This window comes from Phoenix dactylifera, chromosome 14 (assembly GCF_051530095.1).
Source record: "Phoenix dactylifera cultivar Ajwa chromosome 14, Ajwa_hap1_PhDact_Kaust_v1.1, whole genome shotgun sequence".
Taxonomy (NCBI): Eukaryota; Viridiplantae; Streptophyta; class Magnoliopsida; order Arecales; family Arecaceae; genus Phoenix; species Phoenix dactylifera.
In genome coordinates, this window is record NC_143203.1 from 26259541 (window position 1) to 26274347 (window position 14807).

General features: G+C 37.4%; 1 protein-coding gene across 2 annotated transcripts; it reads right to left on the bottom strand.

Annotated features, from left to right (window-relative positions):
- Positions 1-245: 245 nt before the first annotated feature.
- On the bottom strand, positions 246-11862 carry LOC103718136 (E3 ubiquitin-protein ligase UPL4-like). 2 transcript variants are annotated; one of them, XM_039132442.2, is made up of 18 exons: positions 11525-11809; positions 10817-11442; positions 10605-10715; positions 10346-10462; positions 10049-10207; positions 9774-9935; positions 7314-7469; positions 7113-7234; positions 5903-7037; positions 5220-5289; positions 3873-5098; positions 3529-3759; positions 3338-3442; positions 1461-1541; positions 1311-1379; positions 1048-1176; positions 875-958; positions 246-656 (listed from the first exon to the last, which is right to left on the bottom strand). In XM_039132442.2, the coding sequence occupies exons 2-18, from the start codon at positions 11435-11437 to the stop codon at positions 591-593; spliced, it is 4644 nt and encodes a 1547-aa protein (XP_038988370.1). In that variant the 5' UTR covers positions 11438-11442; positions 11525-11809; the 3' UTR covers positions 246-590. The 2 variants fall into 2 exon arrangements, with proteins under 2 accessions (XP_038988370.1, XP_008805036.2); XM_008806814.4 differs by having other exon boundaries at positions 10817-11862.
- Between the last annotated feature and the right edge of the window lie 2945 nt (positions 11863-14807).

A 14807-nucleotide genomic window follows, 5' to 3' on the forward strand; every position in this document is an offset into this window, starting at 1 on the left:
CCAGCCATATGAAGCTTAATTTTAAACAGAATATTTGAACAGCAGAGTTTCATTTTCATATGTTTGTAATCAGCAGCAGGACTAATCTACCCACATCAGTGCAAGCTGCTATGATATTTCCTGTTGGTGGGGTGATAGTTTAACTTTAGTCTTCACGCTAAGCAGCTCAAGATTTTAACCACCACACGGCGATGATGGGTGTACACTTTTCCCAGCTGCTGCAGGCTTAAATTAGCAATGCAGTATGAGTGCCTACACAATAATAAGGATTTTTCATAATTTATGAAACACGCTCGCACACAAGCATAGTCAAGAAAGAAGATTAAAGAGCAAATGAAAGCACAACGAAAGTAGATAAGAGTTTCTGCCAACTGCATCGAATATCTTTCTATACATGATAAATCAATCAGCTCCCTACCGACTACCACTCTGTGCACTGGTAAAGATGGGCTTCCTTTTGTTTCTCCACAATCAGCTCCACCATGTACCATTATTGAACTCAATCCCCGCTATTTACACCACCATCCTCTTGAACTTGATAACTAAACATGTTTGTATGAATGATAGCAAGGAGTCAATCCTACAGTCTTTTAAGAGAGATGGAAGGACCCCTGTCCTTCTGTTATTGCATATAACAGCCTCTGCCTCATTCTCTCCTGCAACCCAAATTATAAAATGATCAGTACAAGCAAATACATTTATAGAAATGCTATTACATAAACTAGTATACTCTTCAACTTAAAATGGATAGAATCCAAGTTTTTATAATAATGAAAACGAAGTGTTTAGTTCTATTGGACGATGTGGCTCACATCAAAGGTTGATGGTTTGTAGAAAAGGAAAAGGCAACAGGTAATAGAAAGAGATTGATAACCTTGGAAGAGTATGGAGGGAGCTTTAGATAATTAGCGCAGGTCATCACACTTGGCAAGTCCATATCCGCATCATTGCTACAATGCTGCCCAACAAAAACATAAGGCAGAAGGTTGTGAACCGAAATGTAAATTCAAATGATGGCTGCCTTATAAGTTGTAAACAAAGACAAACCTTACGAACAACTGTCAATTTTGGGTTGAGTGCAGCTAAGCCTCCTGGAGGCAGTCGAGGAGCTCCTGTCACAAATTGCAAGAAAGCTCTGCGCCGATAGCACTCAAATTCTTGTATGATTTCTAATAACTATAAAAAAAACATGAAATGCACGGCAATTGAACATTAGTACAGTGAAAAGAAGAAGAAGAAGAAGAAGAAGAAGAAGAAGAGGCATTCGAATTGAAGGTGCTTCCTAGGAGATCTTCGTAATGAATACTGACATTAACAACAGGAGGACTGCTAGCTGTGTAGCCATGATCAAACTTGATGTGATCCACAAGCTCAATAAACTGTTTGGAAACAAAACTCATTAAATTGATAATCATTCAGAATCCAGCATCATTCGAGTCCAAGTAAAAGAGAAAACATACATCCCAAGTATCCCGTTCTCCACAAATTAATAGCTCAAGCTCATCTTCAGTAAAGATTTGAAGAGTTTTCAGCCGAAACACCTAAAACATAGACAATGACAATGTGGGATAAAATAACATGGACAGCAGAAACATACTTTCAAATTGCCAATACTTGCAACAAGAATCACTACCAATGTGAACTGATTGAAATGCACAATAAATATTGGAATCTTGCAAATGAAATATAGTAATAGAGAAAAATAGGCCCAAAATAGATGGAACATCGTGGTAATTAAAATGAAGATGGGAAAATAATATTCTTCGTAATTCTAAAAATTACTCCAAGGCCCACGGCCCTATTGTATTGCACAATCAGGATCAAGGATCTAATACAGCATAAATATTAAGAAAAGCTTATCATATTAATCATTGGAACTATGATAATGCAAACATACTGGCAGCAAGCAAAGTTGTTGAGCACAAATAACCAATCAGTAGCTAGAATATGAATTCTTGGTTATCTCTGGGTTGCTGCAGTGACTTTTCTTTTTTGGGACAAGCAATTCTGTGATGACAATGAGAAGGCACTAATGAGTATTATGGAGTATTTTCAGAAGAAACTTATAGCATATGCTTTGAAAGTTCTTGATTCGAACTGGATATAGAAGTGAGAAGATTCCAGCACGAATGTTTAAAGCTTTGTGAAAACAAATCATGGATTCTACACCAAGCAAATGACACAGACACGAGAAATCCGCAAATTCTAGGTGCTGCATGATTATACCAAGTACCATAGAATTTACAGACTGGATTCCATTCTCCATGATTGCCACCACAATGAAATTTATAGGTTCATTCATAAAGAAGTAGAAAAGAGAACCAGTAGAACCACCCTTCACTTTAAAGCAACAATAAATCAGCTCCGGGGATCATGGTGCCTATACCAGAGAATTTTGTGTGTGTGTATAACCTTCTTCTTTTTTACTGATATATTATTTTAAAATGGTTGTCAGTCATGATGCAATTATAACTTTGTGTAATATTCAGCACAAGTTGAAGGACATTGCTTGCTCAAAATTCTGCTTTGAAATTTCCTTGTAACTCGTAAGTTCTGGGAGGGTGACAGGCAGCTGACTGGCAGCCTGTTATAGTGGGGTTACAGGTCTAGATCATTTCTGAGTATTGTTCCTCCAAAACTTTCAGCAACGTCGGCAGAAAAACACACCACCCTTTGTACAGAAACAATGTTGACAGTGGTATCCATGGTCCTTTCTTGCCTATCAAAAAATTAATAAAAAGCATGCTTGACAGTCTTTATTTGGTTCTCATGTATCACAAGTTTTTAATTGTGTGTTTGTCAAATATGACAAGTCAGCTGAGCCATTATTGTCTGAATCATACAGCTCCTACTTCATACACATGCACAAAGATGGAATATTTTCTTTAGATATGCACAGAGATGGAAGATGAGCCCAAATTTTGTTAGAATACTTGTTGCCAATATAAAGGTCACTTTCATACCATTTGCGATTTTTGAGTCATTTTAGTCTGAAAAATTCAACCAAAGGACCGACGTATTTGATGCAATAACTCCAGATGTTCATATTTAAAAATCACATCATGTCCTTTTCCAAGATATACACAACTGCCTGATGGTTGTAACACTTGATTACTACCAATAGTGACTTTCACATTTCACAAAGTTTTGAACAAGCATGAACTATGTTTTCTCTATGGGGTCCCTATAGTTTATGTTTATATTCTTCAGTTCAGTAATATACATGTAAAATTAAATCAAAACTGTCTACAGTATATCAGATGATTTCTTCCTGAACAATACAGGGAAAAAAACTAACTTCTCAAAAAGTAGACTACAGTGTCACGATATAACAAACCTCATTAAATCCAGATTTAAAAGCTTCCACTTGTCGAGAAATTCCACATTTAGTAGTTGCATCGACAACTAGTGCAATATACTCTTCCAAGTTAGCAATATTTACCTACAAAAGAAATCAAAAGAATAACTTATTAAGCTACTTCAAGAGTTCAAGGCAGAAGAATTTCACAAAGAAGGATATTGTGTTACCATTTTCGAGTTACTTTCCAGAGTAAGCTCATAATTGGAGTAGCCTGGAAGAGTGAAATCAAGACAAAGATCCTCTATTCTGGTATTGCGGTAATACATATCAGATGCACACCCATAATTTTCCCTGGAAATGGACTCTAAAACCTTTTTCCTATTGACGAGAGCTTGAAACTCCAGGAGAGTCCTCCCAAGTTTGGGATCAAATGATTGAATATCATATATGCCAAGCTCCTAAGAAAATATGGATGCAATATGTTACTATCAGGCTCTATGTTTAAAAAATAAATAAAAAAATTACTCAAACTTGAATAGTAAAATATTTAGATATAGTTTTAGTGGAAAACCTGCTCAAGGATAACTTTATAAAATGCTTGAGAAAATGGTAAATCCAGGATCCTCCCATCTTTAATTGCCCTTGCTACAAGCTGCCCAAGAAGGAAGAACTTTTTAATTACTTCTGGAAATTGGATCCCATTTGAGACACCATTTTCTGCTGACCAAGGTCGAGGAAACAATCCAAAAGGAGCTACCAGTAATTCAAATTCACCAACTACTTTACTTGATCCACCATGAAGACCCAGATCCTCTCTCCACATCCCCATCCCAACTTTTTGAAACTCTTGACTTACCAATGTGTAGAACTCCATTGTTGGGCCTAAGCCAGTACCAACTTCCTCATTGTATTCGACTTCAAGAACACCCTTACTATGAGCATATAACTCCATCATTTTCGCAGCAGAACCCAGAATATTGTTGCGATCAACTTTGAATTTCTTACGGGAAAATGAACCTGATTGTAACCATCTTTCAATAAAAGAGTTGGTGTCACTACTATTCAGACGTTGATTTGGATTAAGCTGAGATCTTGAAGAACCAAATGCAGTCAAACGGAAATACTTCCGCCTTGCATCAAAAGAAAATAAGAAAGGGCAAGCAGCCATTAACTGATTACACCACAGAGGCATGCTGCCAGAGCTTAATGCCAGTGAATCTCGCATCTGCTGCTCCAATTTATCAGTCAGCTTACTGCTTATGAACTCAACCTGTGGAACGGGAGACACCATCACTTTCAGATCATCAAAATTTTCTATTCTACCTTCAGCAAATGCGTGGTTCCTTTCATCAGACAACAGATGAAATGATATCCTGTTCAAGCCTTCCAAAATTTTCAGCATGAACAATATATCATATATCGGATTGGACTTATCAAGTGTACAAGGAAGCTCGGCAAGTAACATACTAGAGAAAAATGATAGTTTCTGCCATGAGAAAACAATTTTATTGCAAAGAGATGCATCATAAGGCATTTGAGCATCACTGGATTTTGGTTCCGCTCTTTTATATGTTACTTTGTAAACTTTATTCCAGAATTTCGGGCCAACAATTGCATCAGGTTCCGCACTTAAAAGCTCCTCTAGAATTGCTTGATAAAGAGTAATAGACTGATCAAGTTGCTTCCCTTCTAAACAAAAGTTCAACTTTCGCTCTGTACACCCATTGCTTGGAGATGCAGAACTTTTTTGGCCTTCAACTCGTCTCTCGCCAAGAGATGAAAGATTGGAGGTAATCACTGTAAGTGAAGAAATTTAACAAGTCAATAGCCTTAATATAAAAAGCAGATAATCCATAAGCCTTCACACTTGCTAGATACAAAACAATGATCTCTATCTTTATTGTCAGAGTGAACCTACCAGCTATTAGATCTCTCTGTCTAGGGCTAAGATCCACTGATAAAGATTGTCCTTCTTGGCATGCAAGGCCCTGAAAAACAGGATAATCAGGAATTACAGCAGAAAAAGAAACTCATCTACCTTCCATATTAACAGATGTCAATACTTTAGTTTCTTAGCAGAGAGAATATACATATGTGAATGGACTTGTTATAAGGAAACAGCAATCTCTAAAATGTCAAAGTAAATTCATTTCATCTTTATCCAAAAAGATATAATTTTTCTCCCTTCATTATCCTTCCCCCTTAAACTCCTTAAACATATTAGTGATTTATAAATGATCCCAGCCTTGAAGATCCTTAATCTTTCAATCCAAAGATAAAATAAAAAATAAAAAAATAAAAAGGGTTCAGTTAACTTCCAAATGCATGCTTAATTTTACAAGAAGCTATTCTAAAGGATAAGAACATAAAGCGCCTAAAACCACAACAAGAAGCAGCAAGCCTTACCACATCGTCTTAAGGCTGGCTTTTCTAGTTCTTACTATAACACACCCCTTTTCTTTTTTTTGTGTGTGTGTGTGTGTTGGGTTTCTTTTTTTCTTTTTTTTTTGGGGGGGGGGTGTGGGGGGGTGGGGGGGTGGGGAGGGTGGTCCAAATAATAAACCTACTTTGTAAATTTGAAATGGTAAACAGAAATTGCACCTCTGGTGAGCTAGAAAAAGATGGTTCCTGCCAGATCTTTGCAACTAGATCTTGAGGATTCTTCTCTTCAGCATGCATACTTCCTGCTGCAATATCACTTGTGCTGATCATTCCCTTTCTTGCAGATTCTGCCTCATCTTCCTTATTCTTTGTGCTAACTTTGGGCCATAGATATCCTTCAATATCTTCCAATGATGAAGAGAGCTCAACATTTAACACATTGTCATGGTCATGCAAGGTTGTTTCACCTTCTTCCCTCACAAAGCGTACTTTTAAGCAAGGGAGCATAGTGCAGCGCCTGAATGGGATATCAGCATAAGTATTTCTAGGCTTGGGAACATGGCTCAATATAACAGGAAAACTATCAAGCGAAGACAATGCGTTCTGCAATTTCCGTACTAATAAAGTGATAAGCATATTCTCCCATCCCTGATTCATTTTTGACAGAGAAATACAGGCAAATGTCCGGAATCTTCTCAGTACAGCAAGAAAGTGATTTGATAAGTCACAACCACATGAAGTTCCTTGGAGGTACTTGCCATTGGATAAATAATGTGCCAAGGATCTTACAATTCCACTCTCAATGAACTCAAATGTGGAGATAGTTTCTTTTCCATAAAGCTCCCTTATAACTTGATCTAATATATGAGATAAATACTCTTCATTTAGTTCACAATCATCATTCGCTGCAGCCCTGTCCACATTATCATTTAGAACAGCACAAAAAGTTTTAAGCTTGTGCAGAACTTCAGTCAAACCCATCTCAGAATTCACTGCTTCACTAGTAAAGTAGGTAGTCTTTAAATGTTTTGCCAAAGTGAGAACAGTATCTTTTCCAACTCTACATGTTTTCATCTCACAGGATGATGCCCTGGATGAATCAAATTCATAGCATAAGCATCTGGGCATGTCTCTTGTAGCCATCTGATTATCTGAGTGTTGCATGTGACCAAACCGTTGAGTAGATTGTGAACAGTTTTTTTGCATTAAAAGTGAGTCAATTGCATAAATAACACCCTCCTTAACAAAAGAGCTTAAAAAAACACCAGGAAGCTTTTGCATGAGAATCTCGACAGTCTTCAGAGTTGAAATCAATACATGGCGATCTTTCCGGGCCAGCAAACCAGCTAAAAAGCTGTAACAAAAACCATTAAAAAAATAATATAAATAGGTTCCATGATTCAAGCATTCAATTGTCAGTCTTCTTTACCTTGAAATGTTTGTAACCTTGAGCAAGTCCATAAGCATTTCTGGAGTACTGAAATAAACAATTTTGTTTATGATTGAAACACAGCCATAAGAAATATATACATTTGCACCAGGGTTGACGACCTGTACCAAGTATTGGAGAGGGTTTAGACTTTAGATTATCATGTGCAGGTTACAGTGTAAACTTTCTGCATCAACACACCTGAATAGACAAAGGAAGAATATCCATTGAGAACTGATGCAGAAAACTAGGTTCATCCACTAAAATCTTTTCCTTGGCTAGTGCTAGTTGAACATCTTCAACATCTCTTGCCACAGGAGGGATCAACTGGTTCAGTAACTTCAAAACTTCATGCATCTGTGATAAAAATATATGGAATAACTTGAATATGCCTTTTTTCCACTTGTAAGAAAATAATCTGTATTCAAATAGCTTTTAAATATTTTTCTTGAGAGTTAATGAGGGATTAAAGATAGCAGGATGAGAGAAACAATTGCAAAGTTAATTCCAGCTTAAGAAGATGTCACAATAAAGCATCTGATTATTACTTTCTTGATTATATGAAAAGCATGCACAACAGCTGTTCTGGTCCTTAGCTTACCTGCTAAAATGCTCTTGAAATTTCAATATATATTTTTCATATGATACTACCATTGAAATCTTAAAAATTTCAAAGTTGGACTCTCTTTACCCATAGAAGACAAATTTCACATATTAAAGAATCCTCTTATCTTTTGACTAAGTAGTAGGTCCATAGAACAAGTTCATTATTAAATAAAAAAGGTCAAAAATTGTTTGTGTTCCTAAAGTAAATACCAAAAGAGTATGAAAGCAACTTATTGACATGGAAAGACTGACATGCACAAACAAAAGAGGAGGTGAAAATCATGAACATTTTTTTTTTTACATAGTTTGACACCACAGTAATAATAATACAGTGGATTTATGGTGTGCCATACCATATCATAGTCAAGAAGGCTTTATCCCAACTATTTTTGGTATATGATATATAAATGTTTTATCTTTTTTATTATTAGGATTAAATCCTCTATTAGATCAAGCCATCAAATCCCAAGACAAATATTTCATTAAAATTTTCGTACATGTCACCCTTCTCTTTTTAGACCCACTCATATGACCCTCTCAATCTGGGCTTCCTTCAGTCTTTATTGTACATCACTATGGCATATCAATCAATTATCATTCATCACTCTATTCTCTCTCAAAAGAAACTATGATTTTCCTCATTTGTAGGCATCTCTATACCTCAAGACTATCTTAAAATCTATCCTTAGAACACTGCCATTTGCAGTGTTAACCAGAAACCAGGCGGGAATACTAAGTGATCAAAAATTTCTAGGGTGTTCCACATGACAACCTCCAAATGCCAACCATCAGGATGAATCTACACATACATACATATATGCTTAATGCTTTCTTCGTCTACTTTATCAAAAGAAGAGCACTCCCATTAATGTCTTTGGCCACACTTATCACATCCATGTCCATGTAAGTTGTGTGTGCAACATTCTAACCTCCCTTACTGGTCCCTGTCTTCACAATGATGCTTATAAAGTAAACTTGATTGCAGAAATTGAATTCTTCACAGCATGGTCTCCCTTGAACATCATGATTATCACCCCAATTTTTTTATATCATATACCCTCATCACCACCATATCTATCTGTGAATAACACATGTGCATGTGCATGTGCACACACAGTTCACCTGCAACATTTGAGGACCATCCCCCTTAGGAATGTGCATAGAACTACAAGAAAGCTTTCATTACCTTTTGCACAACAACCATCAATACCTCAACATCCAACCAAAAAGGAGAGAGAGCAGTGAGAGAATTTATTACCCTAAATTGCAAATAACTTATATGCAATAGGTTATCAACCAGGTACCCAAGCTTCATGTCTAGCCAACAAAACTTAAACTTGACAGCTTCACTAGGCAGAAAAAAACAATAACTCAAACTCATTCATCAAGGTTCTTAGCCAGATAGCCTGCTTATAGTGACTGCTTAGTCTTTGATTGGATTAAGTGACCCTAGAATGTTCAAGCAAGCTTATTTGGTGACCCACTGCATGAGCAAGTCAAGACTAAGCAGTGGCTTGAGTTAGCAAGATTAAAAAGAAATGGGATGGCCAAGAGTATGAGGCTATAATAAATACCTGAATATTTATCAAGTATAAAGCATCTAATACAGAGTATACTCATTGGTAACTGCATGTGCATACATGTATGCAAGCAAGCATGCACCTGTGAACATAAATCATGTTTATATAAGGAAGTATATGTTGAACAAATTTTACTATAGTTTTTAGTAGGTCATGTATTGCTAGTTGGGATATTTCAGTTTCCATATTTATGTGACAAAAGAAGGTACTACATTCTTGTATCGAGCATACTCTAATTTTACTCTCTATGTGCATATTTTAACTTCCAGGTGTTTTGTGTCGAATTGAATCAGATATATAAAATTGCTGAGACATTAAGCAGGAAATTTGAATTGGTCTTAGGTCTTGTCAATGTGCGGTCATTTGGATTTTAGAAATTGCATTAGGTGATCACAGTTTCTGGATAACAGTTTTGAGCAATTTTGTTTCTAATAATCAAATTATGATTCTTGATGAAGTAGTAAAGCATAAAAACCTGATTGGATTGCACATCTTCAAAAGGTGAGCAAGGAGTGCCATGTGAAAGGTCAGAAGCCATTAGAATATTCCTCAATATGCTGCTTATATTCAGTTCAAAGAGGGTCCTCACTGCTACAAGGGAACTAGTGGCTAGCTTGGTGAGAAGACTGATCAAGCCCTGCAGGTTCAGAACAATAAATCAGCACATCTTCTGGAAGGAAGCACCAAGACAGCAGAACAGTAACAACCATAACAGGTGACGGCACCATAAGAATTTTTGTCAACACATACAGTATAAGTTGCTTGGCTCAGTGATATCCGACCATCGATAGCTATCAAATGTAAAGTCTTATGAACCACCTCATGCTTGCACAGTACATCCAGCAACTCTGGAGAATGGGTGAAACATTCAGTTATCCTTATCAAGCAGGTAGCAACAGTTTCCACGAGCTGCAAATATATTTGATTCAGACAGATGTCAGATAGAGAGTAAATAATTGAGCGGTCAACAAATGCAAATGATCAATGCCAAAGTTTTTAATATATCTGAATAAAAAAGAAAAAGATGTGGACATAAGCAAGAGATACCTTTCTGTCCTCATATTGAAGGAGTTTGCACAAAATAGGAACGGACTCCATGACAAGAGAAGAACAATCTAAAGGAAGTTTCTTGCAGACGTTTGCTACAGTGGAGAGTGCAACTCTCTGTTATGCAAAACAAAGGCAATTATCCATTACAAAGACACGTATCAGTCCCATAAATTGCTCAGACTGCAGAGCAAAGAACCAATTTTTGATTCATTTGACCCACTTTAATCCACGCCTCCTTGATTGGGAGGATTCTTACCTGCATGCTTGTTGAGAAGAAATCAATGAAACCCAGTGCCGCCATAATTGTCCCTGCTTGCAAACAATGAACAGGTTCTGATCGAGATATCTTCTCCAATGCTTCCAAAGACTATATAGATTAGGAGGCAAATAAATAAGAATTGGGATTGCAAAAGCCATATATTATAATCTAAAGAAACAACAATGCGAAAATCTATGATTGACGCAAACCTGCTCGGCCACATCCAAGTACTCGATCGCCAATAACTTTCCGCAGAGGACAGGAAGCGCTCCATGCCTAACGAGGGCATCAGCCATCCTCGGCATCCCATCGCAGATGTACGTGAGCGCCCGGACAGCAAGGAGCATGACATCGGGGCTGGTCTCGGGGCCCGCCAGCCTCACGAGCACCGGGACCGACGTCTCCATTGGGAAATAACCAAGGGAATCCTCCATGCAGAAGGACAGGACCTCGCAGAGCTCGGCGAGCGCGGCAAGCTGCACACCCGGCCCAGCATCGTCCTCGAGGCTCGCAAAGATCTTTTGGAACTTCCCCTTGCTTGCCCCGCACAGTGAAGGGTCGTCGAACACCCAGCGGCCGTAGCCGCGCTCGTCGTCGGAGTCGCAGGAGCCGTACTCCGAGTCCCCAGCCCTGTCGGACCTCCCGGAGGAGGAGGACTCCATGTCGCAGTCCACCGGCTCGGAGGAGGACGAGGCCACGGCCGCCGCCGCCGCCGGCTCCGGCGTCGGCGGGAGAGAGGAGGAACCCGACCAGAACTCCGATAAACTGCACGCCCGCTTGTCGGCCGGCAGCTTGTCGCTGGCCTCCGCCCGCTTCCGTCCCCGATCCATAGACCCTTCCAATGATAGAAGAAAAGGAAAAAATCTCCCAGACAAAGCGATCAAAATCTCTATAAAACAGAAGTTTCGATCGAATACCAAAACTGGAAGAAATAATCGAGGGGAGATTGCTGATTTTAGGACGATCGTATCATCGGAGATCGGGTTTCCTTGGGGATCAAGGAAGAATTGTTCGTCGATTTATAACCCTAACGAGATCAACTATGTTTCCTTCTTTATCGCTTCGACTTCAATTTTATTTTTCGGCAAGAGTTCAATTTTTCTGTTTCGCCGTAATTGGAGTGGAGGGATTTTGCCGTAGGAAGGCGAGGAGAAGAGTTTTGAGTACGGGAGGGTCGGTTGGACGCCGCACCGCCTCAATCTAGAGGACCACTTCATGTCAGACCGGTTGCATATTTATAAAGTGGGTTCACATCAAGAGCCAGGCCACTGCTTCCTACGTCATATATCATATTTCGCCTTTGAGTTTGAAAACATGGATCAAAATCCTCTCACCACAACTTTGAGAGCAAAGCCCACTGATCGAGACAACCGGAGAAAACTGGAGCTCTAGTGTTGCATCGTTTGCATCCTCTTGGATGATGTACTTCGACTTATGGAGCTCCCACCTCCTGATTTCCTCAATTAATTTCATCAATGATAACTTGGATGGTGGAGCATGGTTTGTAAATCGTAATTAGAAATCACGATCGTTGATAGCTGGAGGGTGTCGTATTTATGATGTTGTATTACTCATGGTGGAGCTGAGAGGAGCCTGGGAGGGCCTAGTCTTTATTGTCATTGTGCTTAGAACCCTCGATATAGCGTTGGAATTAAAGACGATGATCAGCTAGTTGCTATTTAGGATGATTGGCATCTGATTTTGACATATTTGAGAAGACTGGTATCCATATTTCGATCCTTCAAGAAAGTTCATGTTCGTAAGGAGCAAGGCTGCAAATGAGTTGGGATGACTCATGATCGAACCCAGCCCGTCTTGTTTAGATTCGATCCGGCACGATTTAAAGGACCCGTGGGGCCAAGGCAAATTCTAAAATTGGACCCATTCCATTTTCTGGGTTGAGTCTGAGTTTACTAAATTCTGACCCGACCCAACCCATTGGATATTTGGGACAATTTTGAGTTTCCTATATTATGACCCGACCTAACCCAACTTGAACCCAATATTCTATTAGGGTCTGCAGGGGTGCTTAAGGGTCTCCAACTCTATATTTCTTTAATCTTTTCTTGCATTTGATGATGAGACAAATGGAAGAGAATATTTTTGTGTACTGTCGAATAGCATGAATTTATATTAAAATTTAGATTGGTTACATTAATCGGGAATAATGTTCACTTAAGAAGAAGATTCAAACTAATGAAGGCAAAGTAGAGTATAACTTTGCTATGCAGAAGAAAATGGATTTATGATGAGTCTTTTGTAGCTATTGAAGTTACCATATATTATTATCAAAACTATATTCCTTATTTTGGCTCATGTATGCTTTTCTAGTAGTATGTTTAGAAAAAATAGTAGTAGATGTATTTTAACAAATTCGGAGGATATTACTGCTAAGCAAAAGGGATTAGCATAGATGCAATCCTTTTCTACTAAAAAAAAGTATTATATATATGGACAGAAAATTTTTCTTATAGCTAACAAGGTTGAATCTGTTATTATTAGGTTAGTTTGTAATGTCATCGATCTTTGATGCTCATGCACTTTCATTTATATAGTTCTGCATAACCTACTTTCCATAGTTTTCATTAATTGCCAAAGAAATCAAGCATAGAGAATGACAAGTATAGAGATCCGGCCTAGATTCGATCCAGAACCGATCTGAATTTTTTGGCTTGGGACCGAGTTATATATGGACCCAACCTGATCCAAATGACCCATTAGGTTAAAAATTACCTAACTCGATCTTTCATTGGGTTAGGTTTGAGTCCAACATTGGAACTCAAATAAGGAACCGTAATGGGTTGGAGTTATTTATGATCATACATTTGCATCTCTTATGATCCGATTCAATCCGACGCATTTGCATCTCTAATAGAGAGGCTGTTAGTGACGTAGGCTAGGTTGCTACATCTACAGCTAATCGCATGGGTCAGTTTTTTGGGACTCTATCATGTTGGTCTCGTCACGGCTGCCGGGATTTACTATATTCTGATGCATCAGGCTGTATTTATAGAAGGGCAATATAATTTAGCTATCTCAGCAAAAACGGAAGTCGGCTCAGATTAGGCATGGAATCATCCGAGATCTTGTGTAGGGATTTAATAGATACGATTTTGATTTATTTGTTAGTTGTTCTTGAAGGAGCCGCACCTGATCCTGCTGAATCCACGGGCTGCGCAATGAATAAATTATTAGTCCATATCCCTTTTGATATATTGATCTTATAGCAGATTTTGTAAAAGACTAGAAAATTCACATGCTAGTATATATTATTTAATTCACTAAACATCTAATATATATATATATATATAGAGAGAGAGAGAGAGAGACTAAAATAGAGGTTTTGCTTATGAGAGCTTTCTATTCATCGTATGAATACCTATATTAACAGCATTATTAATAAACTATTTTATTTTGCATAATGAGCAAGATTTTTATTTAATCAGTTTTTATCAAAATATAAAAAATTAAAATAAATTTATTAAATAATCTAATAAAAAATTTAGTGCTAATAAATTAATACATACATTAATAACATTATTAACAACTAGATTTGCTTAATATATATTTATATTAACAAATAATACTTTTCTTAGTATTGCATCTTGCTCGTATTCTATGCAGGCTATTAGATCAAAGTACAACCATTAATGACCCCACCATATTGCATCTAAATCTTCTAAATGTAATATTGTTCTAGTTACTAACAATAGATTGTATCACGATCTCTTTGTTTTACGATAATATATTATTTCACTATATTAATAGATATACATATATCATTAGAGTTTTATATAATAATAATATATCATAGTATTAATATCAAAAATTTATTTTGTAAAATAATTAGACTCCTATAGTTATTATATTCTATTCTATTTCTGTTATATATTCTATTAAATCTATTCTACATAGCATTTCAAAAACAGTTGAAAAAAATGAGAGAAAAATTGCAATTTGCATATCTTGCAGGTTATATATGTTAGTATTATAATATTTTAAAATTATGAATAATCAAACAATCTAAATCATTCATCAAGGATAGGGATAGATGGTCTGGATAAAAGTCTATCATGAATCTAATCTTGTTCAAATGTCCTTATTTTTACACCGAGATTGAGCTTCCTCTTCCTGTCTTTATTTGACGCGACCACCAAATTACCCCCCTCCTTCAACATATGCCATCAATAGACCTGTAGC